Source organism: Pagrus pagrus (assembly GCF_965226575.1).
Source record: "Pagrus pagrus genome assembly, chromosome: 17".
Lineage (NCBI taxonomy): Eukaryota > Metazoa > Chordata > Actinopteri > Spariformes > Sparidae > Pagrus > Pagrus pagrus.
Genome location: NC_140201.1, coordinates 11303395 through 11318669, shown reverse-complemented (window position 1 = coordinate 11318669; position 15275 = coordinate 11303395). Strand labels below are relative to the sequence as shown.

Here is a 15275-nt window from a genome sequence, read left to right as displayed (position 1 = left end):
ACCATCGACTATATTGACATTTTGACATATTATGAAAAAAATATCAAGTTTTATTGTGCATAATAATATATTATTTTACCTAAAAGTTGCTTTATAGCACATAACCGTGTAAAGGTGATATCATTCAGAGTAAGTGATTAAGTCATTAATCACATTTCTATCGAGCGAATATCATAAAATCATAAAATGAAACCAACACTGGCGACAATCGCAAAATATTGATAAGAACTACAAAACTACAGTCAGGTCAGGTTGCGGTGCGAGTTGACGGAAAGCCAATGGAATGCGAGCGCTGTGTCACGTGTCACGTCTGTCCAATCGGAGCACAGCTCGGTGATCTCAGGTTAGAATGATTCTTTCACGGACAGCTGTTGAGAGAAAGGTTTAACACGTCTCGCTTAATATTGTGAGTGTTTTTATCATCTTGGAGACGTATTTTTTTATCGTTAGTTTGCCTATGGCACAACACAAACTTCGTCAGTCGGTAGTCGGTTTTTAAAGGGGATGAAAAGGCTCAAGAGGAAGAAACAAAACACAGGAGCTGGAGTGAATGGGAATGGATCTGTCACAAGAGGTAAGTGATCCAACAGATAGCTAGGTGGTGTTTAATAAACACACTAGACAGGCCAGTCACACAAAGCTAGGTCGACAATTTAAACCTCAAAAAGCCTTTATATTCACTTATGTGTTGATCTACTGTACGTGGAGCCGACAGACAGACTCTTGACCAGTCAAGTCTGTGTGGCGAAATGCCAGTGAACTTAATACTGTTACTGCAGTCAGGCCAGCTCCCACAAACTGCATTAGGAGACAGGAATCACGAGTTGTTCACTGTTCTCCTAACCTGTTGACAACCACCGTTTGTGTTTTTTGTTTTCCCTTTTGTTGAGTACACGTTAGCTGCTTATCCCCCGAGAGGTGCATGCGTGGCAACCTGTCAGCCAACTTGGAAAATTTTGGAAAGTTGCAGCTGTTAGCCAGACAGAGGAACATGGGCCTGATTTTATTCACTGTAGCAAATACAAAACAAGACCTGCTATCATCACTCAACACTGGATTATGGTTTAAAACCTTCAAGCCATTCAAACACTCAGATGGTAGATAATTCTGGTATCTGTGACTCATGATCAGTCAATGATCAGAGACTAAATTGGTCAGTCAGTAGAGTCATTCAAAGGGATTCAATAATGACAGTCAAATCTTTTATGCCTGTGCAAATTATGTCAAGCAGAGAATGCAAAACAACATAGTTCCACAGACAGAATGCAAATTTGATTTAAATAATTTTAGTTTTGGTTTATGTGGTTTATTTTGCACATTTGAGCGTATGATTTCCAAAACAATCGTACAAGACACATAATATACTTTTACCCGCTATACTTAAAGGTGAAATATGGGACATAACAGCAACAAATGTCCCAAGTTTTTTCAGTGAAAGTACAAATCGTAATGCCAAAATAATAATTTCCACTAGTCATGAATCATAAAGCAATCACATCTGTCAAAAATGATCATAATAGGGTTTTTGAACCACATACTTCTTTTCTCGCTTCCTCCTCATCTCTGTCTCTCTCTTACAGAACCAGACTGTGGGAGGAAACAGAAGTTGGCTGAGATCCATCAGGCTTTGATCAGGTTAAAATAATTACTATCAGTTACAGTTTGCTTCTTAAGGATGATTCACTCTTTCTTCTTGCCTGAATGGCATCCAGGAGGACGTATTGATTTGAGTTTGTGTAATTTTATTTTATTTTCCCACACAGGAGCCTGTCACATTCAGTCAAAACAGCTCCTGGATTGCTGTTATGTTCATCTAAAGTGCTTTTTATCTGAAACAGCTGCAAATGAGCTATCTTGCTGCTAATGAGAACCTTTGATTTGGTGAATAATGGCTGAGAAACACTGGGATACTATATACATATATGCCTGTATTTCTAGAAATACATAAGCTTTTGACAATTTTGACTGTACCAAACGCCTCCATTAGCAGCTCTAGAGCAACAAGCCATGGGATGTGTTTTCCCAAGTGGGAAGAAATTCCCCTCCCTCGGCTGCTCACTGTTCCATTATTAGATGGTTTGCATTTATCCAGAGACGGTGACCTTCATCTCTCCGTACTAAGCTAATTTCACACATGAAGATTACTCACATGGGCCCAGAGGAATAGTGTGATGCGGATCATGAAGACATTAGCGTCAGGAGGCGTGTGGGACTTCAGCGCTCCTGCAGATTTGAGCGAGCTGATTTTGTGAATTCACGTTTAATCGCAACAGCTTCCTTTAGCCATTTGACTTAGACATGTGGACGCACATCATGCTACAGACATGGAGTGAATAAAATGTTTACAGAAGGATTACAGAAGTACTTCACTACTGATGTACTTTACTTATGTATCTCTATTTTCTGCTCCTTAATAATTCAGCTCCACTACATTTATTTGCTAACTTTAGTTACTTTACGGATTTAGATGATAAACTGTGTCTTGAAGGGTGTGCAAATTATTGCATTACTCTGAACAGTGTCCAATTCTAACTTGCAGTGATCCAGTGGAGATTGAGACCCTGAGGAGAGCAGCAGCCAGTAAGGGAGGACTGCTCACTGATGAACTGAGGAGGAAAGTCTGGCCCAAACTGCTGAGCATCAATGTGTTCGAGCTCCCACATAAACCTGGTGAGTCTTTGATTGACACTTATATTTACTGGTATTAGCAGAAATACTAACAAAATGTCTGCTGTTGTAGGTCGAGATGTGAGGAAGAACCACAAGGACTACAACCAAGTAGTCCTGGATGTCAGGAGGTCCATGAAGCGGTTCCCTAAAGGTGTGTGTGTGTGTGTGTGTGTGTGTGTGTGTGTGTGTGTGTGTGTGTGTGTGTGTGTGTGTGTGTTATCTATAAAGATAGCAGCAGAGCTCAGAGTGCCATTTATCAAACCGTACCATCGTTTCTTACAGCAACATGCAGATATCTGGCTAGGCTTAATAATTAATGAACCGGGTGGAAGCAGCACCAGGGAAGATTCATATGTCACAAGACGCCTGTGTTGTCAGCCAAAATCACAATGTTCGGAGACCAACAGAGAAAAGTGACGTATCTAACAGAGCGGGCGTCAGTTGAATCCCACTAACTGTACTTGTGGTGCTGGCTATATAAACTTTTCTGGCAGGCAGGAGAGACCAAGGAAAAATATTGTAACTCCAATGCAGAATTTGATATTGTTTTGCCGGGATAAAGATGACTTTGAATGAATGTGATAGTGGTGCAAAGGCCACATGGTGTGTTTAGAGTTTCCATGTCCCATGACCATGTTCCAGTGGCCTTTATCAGTCTCTCAGAGAACTGGCTGTTCCATGTCGAACACGATTGAATGTGATGATCCTTGGCTCTCTCTCAGGTATGCCAGCCGCAGAGAGGGCCGTGCTTCAGGAGCAGCTGATTGACATCATACTGGAGGTTTTGAAACGCAACCCACAGCTCCATTATTACCAAGGCTACCATGATGTGGCCGTCTCCCTGCTGCTGGTGGTCGGGGAGCGGATGGCCATCGCCATGTTGGACACGCTGTCCAATTTCCATCTCAGGTTGGTATATTTTTACCTTCGCTGAGGAGATTATGTTTCACCCGTGTCTGTTTGTTTGTTGGTTGGTTGGTTTGTTTGTCAGCAGGATCACAAAAAATAAATAAATACTGAACTGATTTCCTCAAAGGAAAGCTGGTCTCAGCTTAGAATAGACCCCACTAACTCAGATCCACGTTCTTTACCATTGTGAGGCGGGCGTTTTATGACATTTTTTGTTAATTCAGGGAATAATACATACAATACAACTGTCTGTTATACACATATATATTTTCTTTATCTGCCAGCATATAGCTCTATCTCATGTACACCTTGTTGCTGTGCCCTGCACTGCTCTGCTCCCACATTCGTTTTAAGGGAAGGACAGAAATCGGGGATCGTTAATACTCAAACCAGCATGTTTTAGAGCCAGCTCTATAGTATGTAGTTTCAATGCACCAGTAATACTTGGGGTTAATTTATTTATTTGAGTTTGTCGAGAACTTTACTTATCAGAACTTTATAGCTTCATTTTTTATTTTACAATTGAGGTTAGAGCAATTTCGTGTTGTGTGTGCTGTGAAGGGAAACATTCATTTAACCTTTCTTCCTGTTTACAATCATTAACATAATGTGGTAGGAAAATTAAATGAAAATGTGTTATCGAGTGTGCCAAAATTACGTCAAATGAAAAAGTCAGACGCACCAGTGCCACCGGTGGAAAAAGTTAGTCTGGAGCCCTGCGGGTGTGCCAGATTTAAATATGTTTTCTTAGAGGGTGGTGTTTATTCAGCTGCTATACGGTAACAAATAAGAGTAGAAACCTGCACATACCACCGATGTGCAGTTGAGATAATGAGGTTTTAGAAAGCTACCAGTGGTGATTGGGCTTGAGTGAATTAAAGGGGACTGTTGGGCCATTCCAGTTTACTAATAAATACAAAGCAAGGCATTTTAACTCACAACTGTTGTTTTTTCTTTAATGGATCTCTAAAACCAACCATATTACAGTTATTGTACAATTATACAATTGTTTAACAGTGATGTTTATATAACTTATGTCTCTTTATTTCTGTAGGGATTTCATGGATCCGACCATGGACCGCACTAAACATATTTTAAACTACCTGATGCCTATTTTGGAACAGGTGGACACAGAACTGCATGACTTCATGATCAGGTACTCATTCGCACACACACACACACACACACACACACACACACAGTTTTAAAAACGTGCTGCTGCTGCTCAGTGGATGCTAGCACTTACTTACTGTCTCATTTCTTTAAACAAATAAGCATTTTTCCTGTTGCACTGAATAGATTTAAGCTGTTTGTTTTAGAGGAATGCAACCTCAGTGTTTGATGACATGTTGCTCTTGTCCTTATCAAAGTCGAGTTTACTTATTCTAGGTCGCTTTTGGACATACTGTAATACAAGCATCAACCACTAGAGGGCATCATAGTGTTGATGTTCACCTTTGAGCTGTACTGGGAGACAGAGTGCTGTGTTTTGTTTTTGAATCTAAATTGCATCTGTAGTGATCTCATTGGGGAGTTTTTGTGTCAGATGGTCCAACAGCTGTTTCAGAGGCTTTTCTGCCCCACCAAGGTGTGCACCACATTTACCTTTATTTGTGAGGTGTAATTAGCGAAAAAATGATTCATGATCTTTTTGCACTTTATTGAAACAACACCAAAAAAAAGCATTTTATTAAGATAATCCAAGCTACTCTAGGTTGCTATTGGGGTGGATTGTGCAGACTGGGAATTGCACCCAGAGGTGTGTGTACCGCCCAAATGTGTGTGTACCGCTGCGTCTACAGTACCTCTGCTGTCTCGTTGCCTGTTCATAATTGATGCTGTGCTGGCAACCTCCATATTTGCAAATTACCCGTCTACTCACAAACAAGCTCACACAAATACACAAAAAGCACAAACAGACCAGACAGTGCACTCGCAGAAAAACGTCAGGATAAACAACAACCCACTTCAAAGTTAGGAAGCCTCTTTTATTGTCAGCACTTCCTCTTCCTTTAACCTTCCTTCTCATGTCTGCCTCGTTTTATTCCTTCTGCTCCCTCTTCTTTTTTTGTTCCTTTATTTCCCTCTCTACCACTTCATTTTATCTCTTTTATGTCCCTCTCATCACCCATCGTGTTCCCTGCCCTTTGCTCCCTCCCTTTACCCCTCCCCCGTCCATCACTCCCAACAATTTCTTTCACTTGTCACTCCCTTCTCCTTCTTCCTTCCTGAATGTTCCTATCCAATATTTATTAACAACCTCTGAGAGCATCCAATTTACTTGAGACTCTGTCAAAAATAACTGCATATTTATGTCGGCACACAACAGTGAAAGACAGAAGAAAGTATTGGATGGTTATAAACATTACGTGAAGGTAAAGCAAATGGATTTTTCTCTTCCAACCGTGATATTTCATGACCCTTGGATCAAACTATTGAAGTTCAAATTACGAATCAAGGGAATCAGCATGTGAAAACAGGTGTACAGTGTCTTCTGGAGAAGCTTTGTCAAGTCTGAGTAAAATTACCCCAGTGATGTCATTACGGTCATCTTAGGTTCGGATCAGAGACACATATTTGACGTAAAATCTGTCTCACAATCCTTTTGAAAGACGTAGGTGTTTCTCAGGGAGCCTCTAACCAAAGCACACTATTGAGAGGAACCGTTGGGTGCAGCATATGTGGAGCCTGAATCATACTTGGGCTTGAAGCCAGAAACATGGTCCACACAAGTACACAAATGCGGCCGGATGCATACGCTTCAAGCTACGCAAGATCGATTTCACGCGTTGTTACGTGTCACTTGGAAAAAATAACGCAATGCAGGCGTGAGCTGCAGTCTGAGTGTTGCAGCCTGCGGGCACTTTAGCATGAAACAGCAAGAGAACGTTGACCCCTTCAGTTCGGGTTCGCTTCTCCTAAAAACAAACGGCTCGGATTGACGAAGCTTTAGCTGAACATGTTTGTATGCATCGGCATATTTATGCCACATCATCTTCACTTCTCTTCTTTTCCCTCTTTCTGTTTCTCTTCCTTCTGTGCAGTAGGGCGCAGCAGTACATATTCCTCCACAGACACAATGTGTCCACATGGAAATGCTCATTTGCGTTCACACACTTGTGTTGACCATGTTTCTGCCCTAAGAGAGGATATCTGAGCCTCTGCTTTGACCATTATTTCTCTGCCTCTCATGAGTACCCTACATTTATTGAAGTGTTTTTCAAGGCTGATGTAGCCAGATCATACCAGTACATTTTTCAGATTTTCTCACAAAAAATTGCTTATACTTCACAGCACTGCACACCACTTGCCACCACTTGGCCTACCATTAGTTTTCAAAATGATTTCCTGCCTTCCAGCCACCAGTTTTTATTCATTTTCGCTACAGTATGAAAATCAACTCGGAGAGACTTGGTCTTTGTGATGGATTGTGATGTGATGATGTTCATTCCAAACTGAAATGAACTGAAACCACAAGCTGCCCAGAAGATAGAAAAACATCATAATCTGCCAACATGTTCTCATTTTATAGCTCTCAGAAATTTTACTTGTGATTTTCTAATTACCATCATTTTGAATTCTGCTCTTGTAGCATATTTTCTGTCTGTTGTATGTCTGTAACTTACTGCTGCTTTTCCTGGCCAGGACAGATAATCTCAGTTATGCTTTCCTGGTAAAATTTAAATTAAAAAAGGACACATTAAAGGTCTCATACTGCAGTGAGACTTATATGTCTTTTTTTCTTTATAAAGCAGGTGTAATTGCTAAATGAACACTGTATTAAAACTTCCCCAGCATGGCCGCGGTTGCGTAAACACTGGCAGAACTGGTGCGGAAACACAGTGGGCCGTGCCTGCTCAGGCCTTAGGGAGCCGACCAATCAGAACAGACTAGGCTTTTCAGGAGGGGGGCCTTAAAGAGACAGGCACTAAAACAGAGCATTTAAACAGAGGGTGAAAAGAGGTGCTTCAGAAATGGACAATGTGAGAAAAGTAATGTTTTTTGAATATTTAAGCATATAAACATTAGTAGACACCGAAAATAAAAGTATGAAACTGAAAATGAGCAGAATATGTGAGCTTTAAAAGATCATCAGACAGTCCTGTGTGTTCTTCTGTGTGTTTACATCTCATTACATACTGGTCTTCTCTTTTAGAGCGGAGGTAGGAACAATCTTTGCACTCTCCTGGCTCATCACATGGTTTGGCCACGTGTTGTCAGAGTTCAAACACACCCTGAGACTCTACGACTTCTTCCTGGCTTCGCACCCACTGATGCCCATCTACCTCGCTGCTACGGTAAGGGCCCAGACACACCAAACCTACATCAGAGAACTAGTGGTGATGAAAGTCGATTAAGAGCTGCTCTTGACCACACCGCAAAGACTATGGCTGAAGGTCAACTGCGTGAGTGGAGCAGCGTTTTTTTGACACCACTCTGGCAAATATAACCACTTCTAAGAATATGTCCGATTAAAAGTTGCGATTGGCACTGGCGAAGAGGCAGAGGTGAAAAATAGGGAGAAACCATGCTAAATGGGTTTCTCTTCTCATGCTCTGATTCACTTAGCCTTAGTCAAAGTGATTTCTCTCACTGACTGGCTCGGCTGCTGAATCAACATGTCAACAAGGGCCGACCACTTCAAATGGTGTGGGACACACAGCAACAACTATGGCCACTGTCAGTCGGTGTGTTGGGGCTAACAGGAAGCAGTGACTCTGTTTTGTCAGTAATCCAGGACTCTCACTCACGAACACTCACACTCATATACTCATGCACACAGTGAGGCAGAGTACTGTGAAGTCACTGAAGTAGTTAATTAGATACCTCCTAATGAACAGATGAGAGTGAAAGAGGGGTACAGAGAAATGGAGGGACAGAGGGGGAGATAAAAGGAAGAAGAGGGAAAGGATGTGGACTGCATGAAGAAACAGAGTGACAAGGAAAGCTGAGGGAGAGGGAGAGAGAGAAACAGATTACAAAGGGATGGATGCTCACACCAGCTGTTTCGCCAGAAATGTTTACAGTTGATGTAAGAACATTTATTTTTGTTTTTATTTGAGTTTAAAATGAGGGTTTTTATGCATGCACATTTTGCTCATTTGCAGTTGAGTGTGTGTGTGTGTGTGTGTGTGTGCGTGTGCGTGTGCGTGTGTGTGTGTGTGTGTGTGTGTGTTTGTGTTTGTGTGTGTGTGTGTGTGTGTGTGTGTAGGGGCTGGGCAGAGGGAGAGCTCTGTTTGAAGTGTGTGAAACAACAAAGCAGAATGTAGTTCATGTTTCCTCCAAGGCTGAGCACATCGCACAGCATGAGGTGGGGGTTAACTCTTTATCTGCCTGCCTTTTTCACTGCCAAGCACTCATCCTGCCTCGCTAATATCACTGAAACTACCCACAGTGCACCGTGTATAATCTAATAATTCACGTTCGCTCCCAGGTTAACCACAGTGCACAGCTTCAAGTGTTAAAACTTTTTAACCCCTCCTCTTCCTCTCCTCCTTAGATTGTGTTGCACAGAGAGAAGGAGGTGAAGCAGACCGAGTGTGACATGGCCATGGTCCACCACCTCCTCTCCCGCATCCCACAGGATCTTCCATACGAACTCCTGATTGGCCAGGCTCAGGACCTGTTCGACCAGTACCCTCCATCGCTACTGGCCAAGCGGGCAGCACTGCAGTCTCGCAAGAGGTGAGGGGGAAATTAACAGGAACTAAAAAGGATTATTAATAAAAAAAAGTGAATGGCGTCCAGCTAACGGTCTAGACTGGGAGCTTTGAGCACCGGGGGAGTTTTGATGTTGTGTACACTGCAAGCAAAGGGGCAGTTGGCTTGCTGGTTAGCATGCTAACTTCAGTAGATATCTACAACACAGTACACAGATGTTATAATGTCAGAACTGTCACTTTTTGTTCAAATTCTGGTCATAGTTGAGATTCAGTAAAGAAAATTGTAATGTTTCTATCTAAATTCGTACACATTGCCCCTTTAAATTAGTACAAGAATTCAATCTAATTTCAGTTTGATATGCATAAATTGAATCCACAGATAGCAGGTGTGAAACTAAGTGCATTATATAAATGAATTGTACTTGTTGCATTGTTATTAACATCAAATGTGCAGGTGTGAGTGTTTTTGACACCAGCTGCATCTCATTTTTGCCTTGATATTTACTGAAACTGTTGTTCTTCACAGGCTGCGATTAATGATTATTTTCATTATCAGTTAATCAGTAAATTATTTTTCGAGCAATGACTGATTTGTCTACAAAATGTCTCAAAACACAACTTTCTGTATATCATCTGTAAATTATCATAAGAGAAAATCAGCAAATGTTCACGTTTAAAGAGCTGCGTTTTTTGCTTATATTTTGAGGTGGTTTATGTTGACTGTAGGTGGTGGGATGTAATTCCCTCAGTCACCAACAGGGGATGCTCTAAAAACACATCCAGACTCAGTGGTGTAAGGACACACACAGGCCCTCCAGTGTGTGTGTGTGTGTGTGTGTGTGTGTATGTTGGTGTGTGACCATGCATGTGACCATTTTTCCACTTTTTTTTTTAACACAGAGGAGGAAACATTACTCGACTACACTTTCTCTCTCTCTCCATCAGTCTCTTTGTCAGCGTCCTTCAGTGTAACTTCAGGCTATCATTCAGGAGAGGAAGTGACATCACTGGCTCGAGGCCTTTACTGACTCGTACTGGAAGATACTCATGTCCCATAATGCATTACTCCCATGGCTTCCTGTGTACAGAGTTAACAGATCTCTCAAATTGTCTGTCACTTTTTCCCCTCACTTGTCTTTATCCATCAGCTTGTCCCCACCCTTCAACAATCACCTGACCCTGTTCTCCATCACTGACTAACTCGCCTTCCCTCTTTCCATCCTTCTTTTCCTCCGTTTTCTTTCTCTAGTTTGTCCATCAGCACCTTCCAGGCCTTTCAGCGCTCCACCCTCCACCAGAGGCCGGACTCTGTTCTCCAACGCCTAACCAAGACCCACGGCTCCGACACCTCCAGACACGGTAAAAATAGTAACTGTAATCTCATTACTGACTCTGACGAAGGACTCCACACATACAGACAGCACAGACGCACGTGAAGATGAGAGAAGTAAAAGTGAGTTCTTGTTCTTTGAAGCTTGTGGAAAATCAATATCGACTGTGAGATTTGTAAGAGCAAACATTTCAACCTGACCATCAAAATCGTTTGATGGATCCACAGAACATATATTCATCAAAACAAGGCAACAGTAAACATGTCGACGAACCCCCCTTTGGGCCAATCAATAACAAGTAAACAAATGATGTACTACCCCCATCAGACCAATCAAGTTCAGATTTAAATATGCCAGAACGGAACAAAGAGATGCTTTATTCCCGTAGGTTTTAGTGAAAATCTGATCAGCGGCGGCTGACATATTGTCTGTGATGTACAGGCAATCAAAAATATGCTGTAACATTCCCCGCAGGCCAAACGATGCAATATTAAAATTGATGTACATCATTCCCTGTTGTTTCATCAAAATTCAATTAGCAGCATCCAAGATGAAGTGCGTAACAGACAGAAAGAGAAACGATCTATAGAACCTCGTGATTCATCTGTAGGAGACGCTGAATGGCAGTCAGTAAGCCTGAATGTCTTAAAGTGCTTAATATTGGCTGACGACTGACATCCTTAAGATTTTTATAATGTCAAACCTGTTTCTGATGCTATTTATGAGCTGCATTTTCAGTAAGAGCCATTCGATGCAATGCCTATTTTCGAAAACACCTCTCATTGTAGCCTTCATGAAGATATATCTGCATTCATTTCGCTCAGTGTACCTGATAAACTGGCCACTAAGTGAAACTTTAAGTGGAGTTCATAACTGTTTGGGCCTTGAGTTGATCATGGAGCAGTTGTTTTTTTTTTTAATACTTGTTTTTTTCTTTATTTTCGCCTCCTTCTTGTCTCTACTCCTAGTTTGTTGACATCCCCTGCCTTCCTTTTAATTTTCATTCCTAGTAACAAAATGCAGCTTGATCCTCCTTTGGTCGAGCTTCCCGCATTTTGATTCCCCTTGACCCCTCCGTGCCTCTGCTCCTCATACTCTGACCCCTCCTCCTTGTTCTGTGTTTGTATCCTCTCGACACTCAGGTCTGGAAGCAGCTTTGCCCCGGGACCGAGGCCAGCTGTGGGGGAAGGGGAACAGGATGGTGAAGATGGCAGTGTGGGGGCTGTCCGCTACGCTCGGGGCAGCCGTGTTCGCTGTGGCTCAGACGGCCATGGACTGGGGACCTGAGGTGTTACTACAACTGTTCTGATGTGGCGGTGGGGATTTTAGACTGTTAGATGTTCACATGGTGACGGCAGACACACATCTGCTCTTCAGATGGATTTATCTATAAGCAAACATAAATACACAAAGGTGTTGAAGACTTGAAAGTCCTCTCTCCTGCTGCTGAGAGGAAACATTGGAGTAAAACTGGAGGAGGTCAGTGATCTTGGTGCCAAACAGGTTGTTGCTACTCAACCAAAATGAACATATGTTAACCACTAGTTAGCCTCAGGGTGTGTGCGCATATGTGTGCGGGTATATGTGTGTTGTACGTTTCTGAGCGAGTATCCCAGACCTCATACCACATGTGAACATGGATGTATATTTGAAAAGGCCTACTGTCAATTGATTGACTCTTCAAAAACAAGACTTAGGCCGCTGGGCCCGAGCCTCTGTGTGAAGTGACTGACAACAATTCTTTTTGAAAAGTCAAGTCAATCAAATGACCACAAAAGGATGCAAAAAGACCCCAAAAATGATCCAAAAAGACTACAAAGAGACGCCAAACGACCAAAGAGAAATACAAAATGACTATAAAAATATGCAAAATGTTGACATTGGACAAAAAATGATCACAATGACAGGCAAAGTGACGTCAAAGAGAGACAAAACAACAACAAAGGAATGCAAAATGACCAAAAAGTGATATAAAACAACTACAGAGAGATGTAAAACGACTACAAAGAGACACTAAACTACTACAAAGGTCAGAAAACAACCACAAAAAGACATAATAAGGACAGAAAATGACCACATAAAGACTCAAAGTGACGTCCAAGAGACTTAAAATGACTACAAAAGACGTAGATTACTACAAAGAGATGTAAAGTGACAGCAAAGATGCAAACAGCTACAAAAACAACCACAGAGATATAAAAAAAATGGCTATAAAATAGCAAAGTGACCTCAAAAAGAGACAAAACTAACACAAAGAGACATAAAACGACCTCAAAGAGATGCAAAGTGACCACAAAGAGATACAAATCTACCAACAAGACAAGTAAAATGACCACAAAGAGACACAAAATTACTACAAAGAAGCACAAAATGCCTATAAAGGGCAAAATAAACCAGATAGACGATAAAAATGACCACAAAGAGATGTGAATGCATAGTTTGGAGTCATTTTGTGTCTCTTTCAGTCTGGGGCTCTTGCTGTTATGTAGGAGGGGTGAGGGGGCTCTCACATGTTTGTGCCTGGGGGTCCATTGTCTCATAATCCATCCATGCATGTGAGACACTAACACATTATGCTTTTTCAGGCTGTTGCTCACACGTCTCCATCGGTGTAACAATTTACATGTGTTTCCTGTTAGCTGATCATTTTGCTGATAACTGTTTTAGACTGTCATGCTTGTTTAGTTGCATTTCTCTTGATGGTTGATTTTAATGCGCTTGTTGGATCAGCAGCCATATCCGAGAGCCAAAAGTGCCCGTAGCCAGCAGCGATGACACATGAATACAAATTATTAAAGAGCGGTGTTTTCTGCTGAAAGCTTCCAGTTCTGAGCAAAAGAAGGAGAGCGGCAGAGACACGTGGAAGATGGGGGGGGAGAGATTTAGCCTGCGAGCCACTGGTATTAATTGCTTTACTCCTGGTGTCGGTGAGGTCCATTTACAGTAGTGTCTGACGCACACAGCGAGCAGTTGCCGCCCCCAAAATATGAACATTACACACGGTTAACAAGCAGCTTTCAGTACAAGCAGAGATCCTTTTTGCAGATGCATTTTGCAGGGGGTATTGAAATACATATTTTTTTAATATGTTATTTTTAAAAATATTTTCTGGAGCTGTTTTCTTCTGGCTGTTGTGGCCCACCACTGCCGAATGAGTATGGGGAAGACACCAGTACTTTTACGGTCTTAAAATATTTAGTAGGATTGCGCCAACATCCACCCTGAACAGCCGTCAACAGAACTACAGAATATGTTCTTCCTCAACGTCATATTTTTTACTGCAGTTTCACTTAAAAATAGTATTTTAGTGCCATGGATGGGTTATTTTAACATATATGTCATGGAAGAAAGTGTTTTTAGCAGAAGAAGTAAACTACCTGCATCTTCTTAAAAAGGTCCCACACATACTTTATGTATCATTGGACCGTAAATGAAATCAGTTTTATAACCTGAAAAGTGATTAATTAATAATACAGGCTGCTTCCACCTGAGGTACACATGTACAGGCCATGGGGGTTGCTCCAAACAGAAGTGCATGCTCTGGTTGTTGACTCATATTCTGAAACATTTATTAGCTTTTACAAGCATGTAGCCAGGCTGCTGCATATGTTAACACAACTTCACTGTAGTCACAACTCTCTCCTCCTCCTCCTCCTCCTCCTCTTCCTCCATCATCAGATCTATAGTGAATGTACACTGTTGATTTGAGTGAATTCAACAGGTATATGCTGGTATAAAGTCACATTTTATAGCCTCAGGGTGCTCTGAGAAGAAAGATCACAGAGCCGGTTAATCAATCCGTCAGGTAGTTAGTTGCAGGCATTCTTCAGAAAATGCAGATTGCCGTTATATTGATTGGTGATAATCAGTCAGTCAATAAATCAGTTAATGGCCTGTAACTCAGGAAGTCGGCTGGACTGCAAGCCAGTTAGGATTCAGACACCCAGCCAGTCAGTAACCTGTGCTGGTTGTTTGAAAAGCCTCCAAAGTTGTGAATCATGTTAAGCATCACATGCATTAAATGTGTGTTTATGCTTATGAGAGTGTTTGTGTGTGTGTGTGAGAGAGAGAAGCTTTAAACACAGGTCAGTCTCCTTCTATTTTCTGGGCATCGTCTACTTTTTATTTATTTTTGTCTCAATGCACGTGGTGTCTCACTATAAACTGTCAACACTCATTATTTATTTTAACAGCAACAATCTGATTGGCTATTTATTCAGTGGTTTAATCGGTTTGTATGAACGTGTATTTAAAATGAATATGTGGGACAATAAAAATCATGACTATGTTTGAGGGTTTATATTTTTTAATGGTAACCCAGTAAATATATATCTGTGTCTGGTCATTATGAATTAGACTAAATGTTAATTTGAAATTTTGGGACATACTTGTAATACCTTTCTTGCTGAGAGTTGAGTGAGAGGATTGAAACCACGCTCATGTCTGTACTGTAAATAAGATGCTACCGCTAGCAGCTGGTTAGCTTAACTTAGCATAAAGACTGGAAAAGGAGGAAACTGGCTTTCTCTAAATGCAACAAAATCCACTTAACCGCATCTAAAGTTCATTAATTAGCACGTTAGGTTTTGTCTTGTTTGTTTAAGCCATTATAAAACCCTTAATGGAAAAACAATAAGGCTGATCACACCAAGACCTGTCGCTACATACGTGTCGCCAGCAAAACCATTGTTCTTCTGTCGTA

The 15275-nt window shown here is 41.4% G+C and overlaps 1 protein-coding gene across 2 annotated transcripts; it reads left to right on the top strand.

Annotated features, from left to right (window-relative positions):
* Positions 1-343: 343 nt before the first annotated feature.
* On the top strand, positions 344-14861 carry LOC311273359 (TBC1 domain family member 20). Of its 2 annotated transcripts, XM_084380371.1 has the most exons (10): positions 344-574; positions 1581-1635; positions 2540-2670; positions 2741-2821; positions 3393-3579; positions 4634-4735; positions 7736-7877; positions 9080-9264; positions 10492-10601; positions 11716-14861. In XM_084380371.1, the coding sequence occupies exons 1-10, from the start codon at positions 505-507 to the stop codon at positions 11880-11882; spliced, it is 1230 nt and encodes a 409-aa protein (XP_084236497.1). In that variant the 5' UTR covers positions 344-504; the 3' UTR covers positions 11883-14861. The 2 variants fall into 2 exon arrangements, with proteins under 2 accessions (XP_084236497.1, XP_084236498.1); XM_084380372.1 differs by lacking the exon at positions 11716-14861 and having other exon boundaries at positions 10391-10514.
* The last annotated feature ends 414 nt before the right edge of the window (positions 14862-15275 follow it).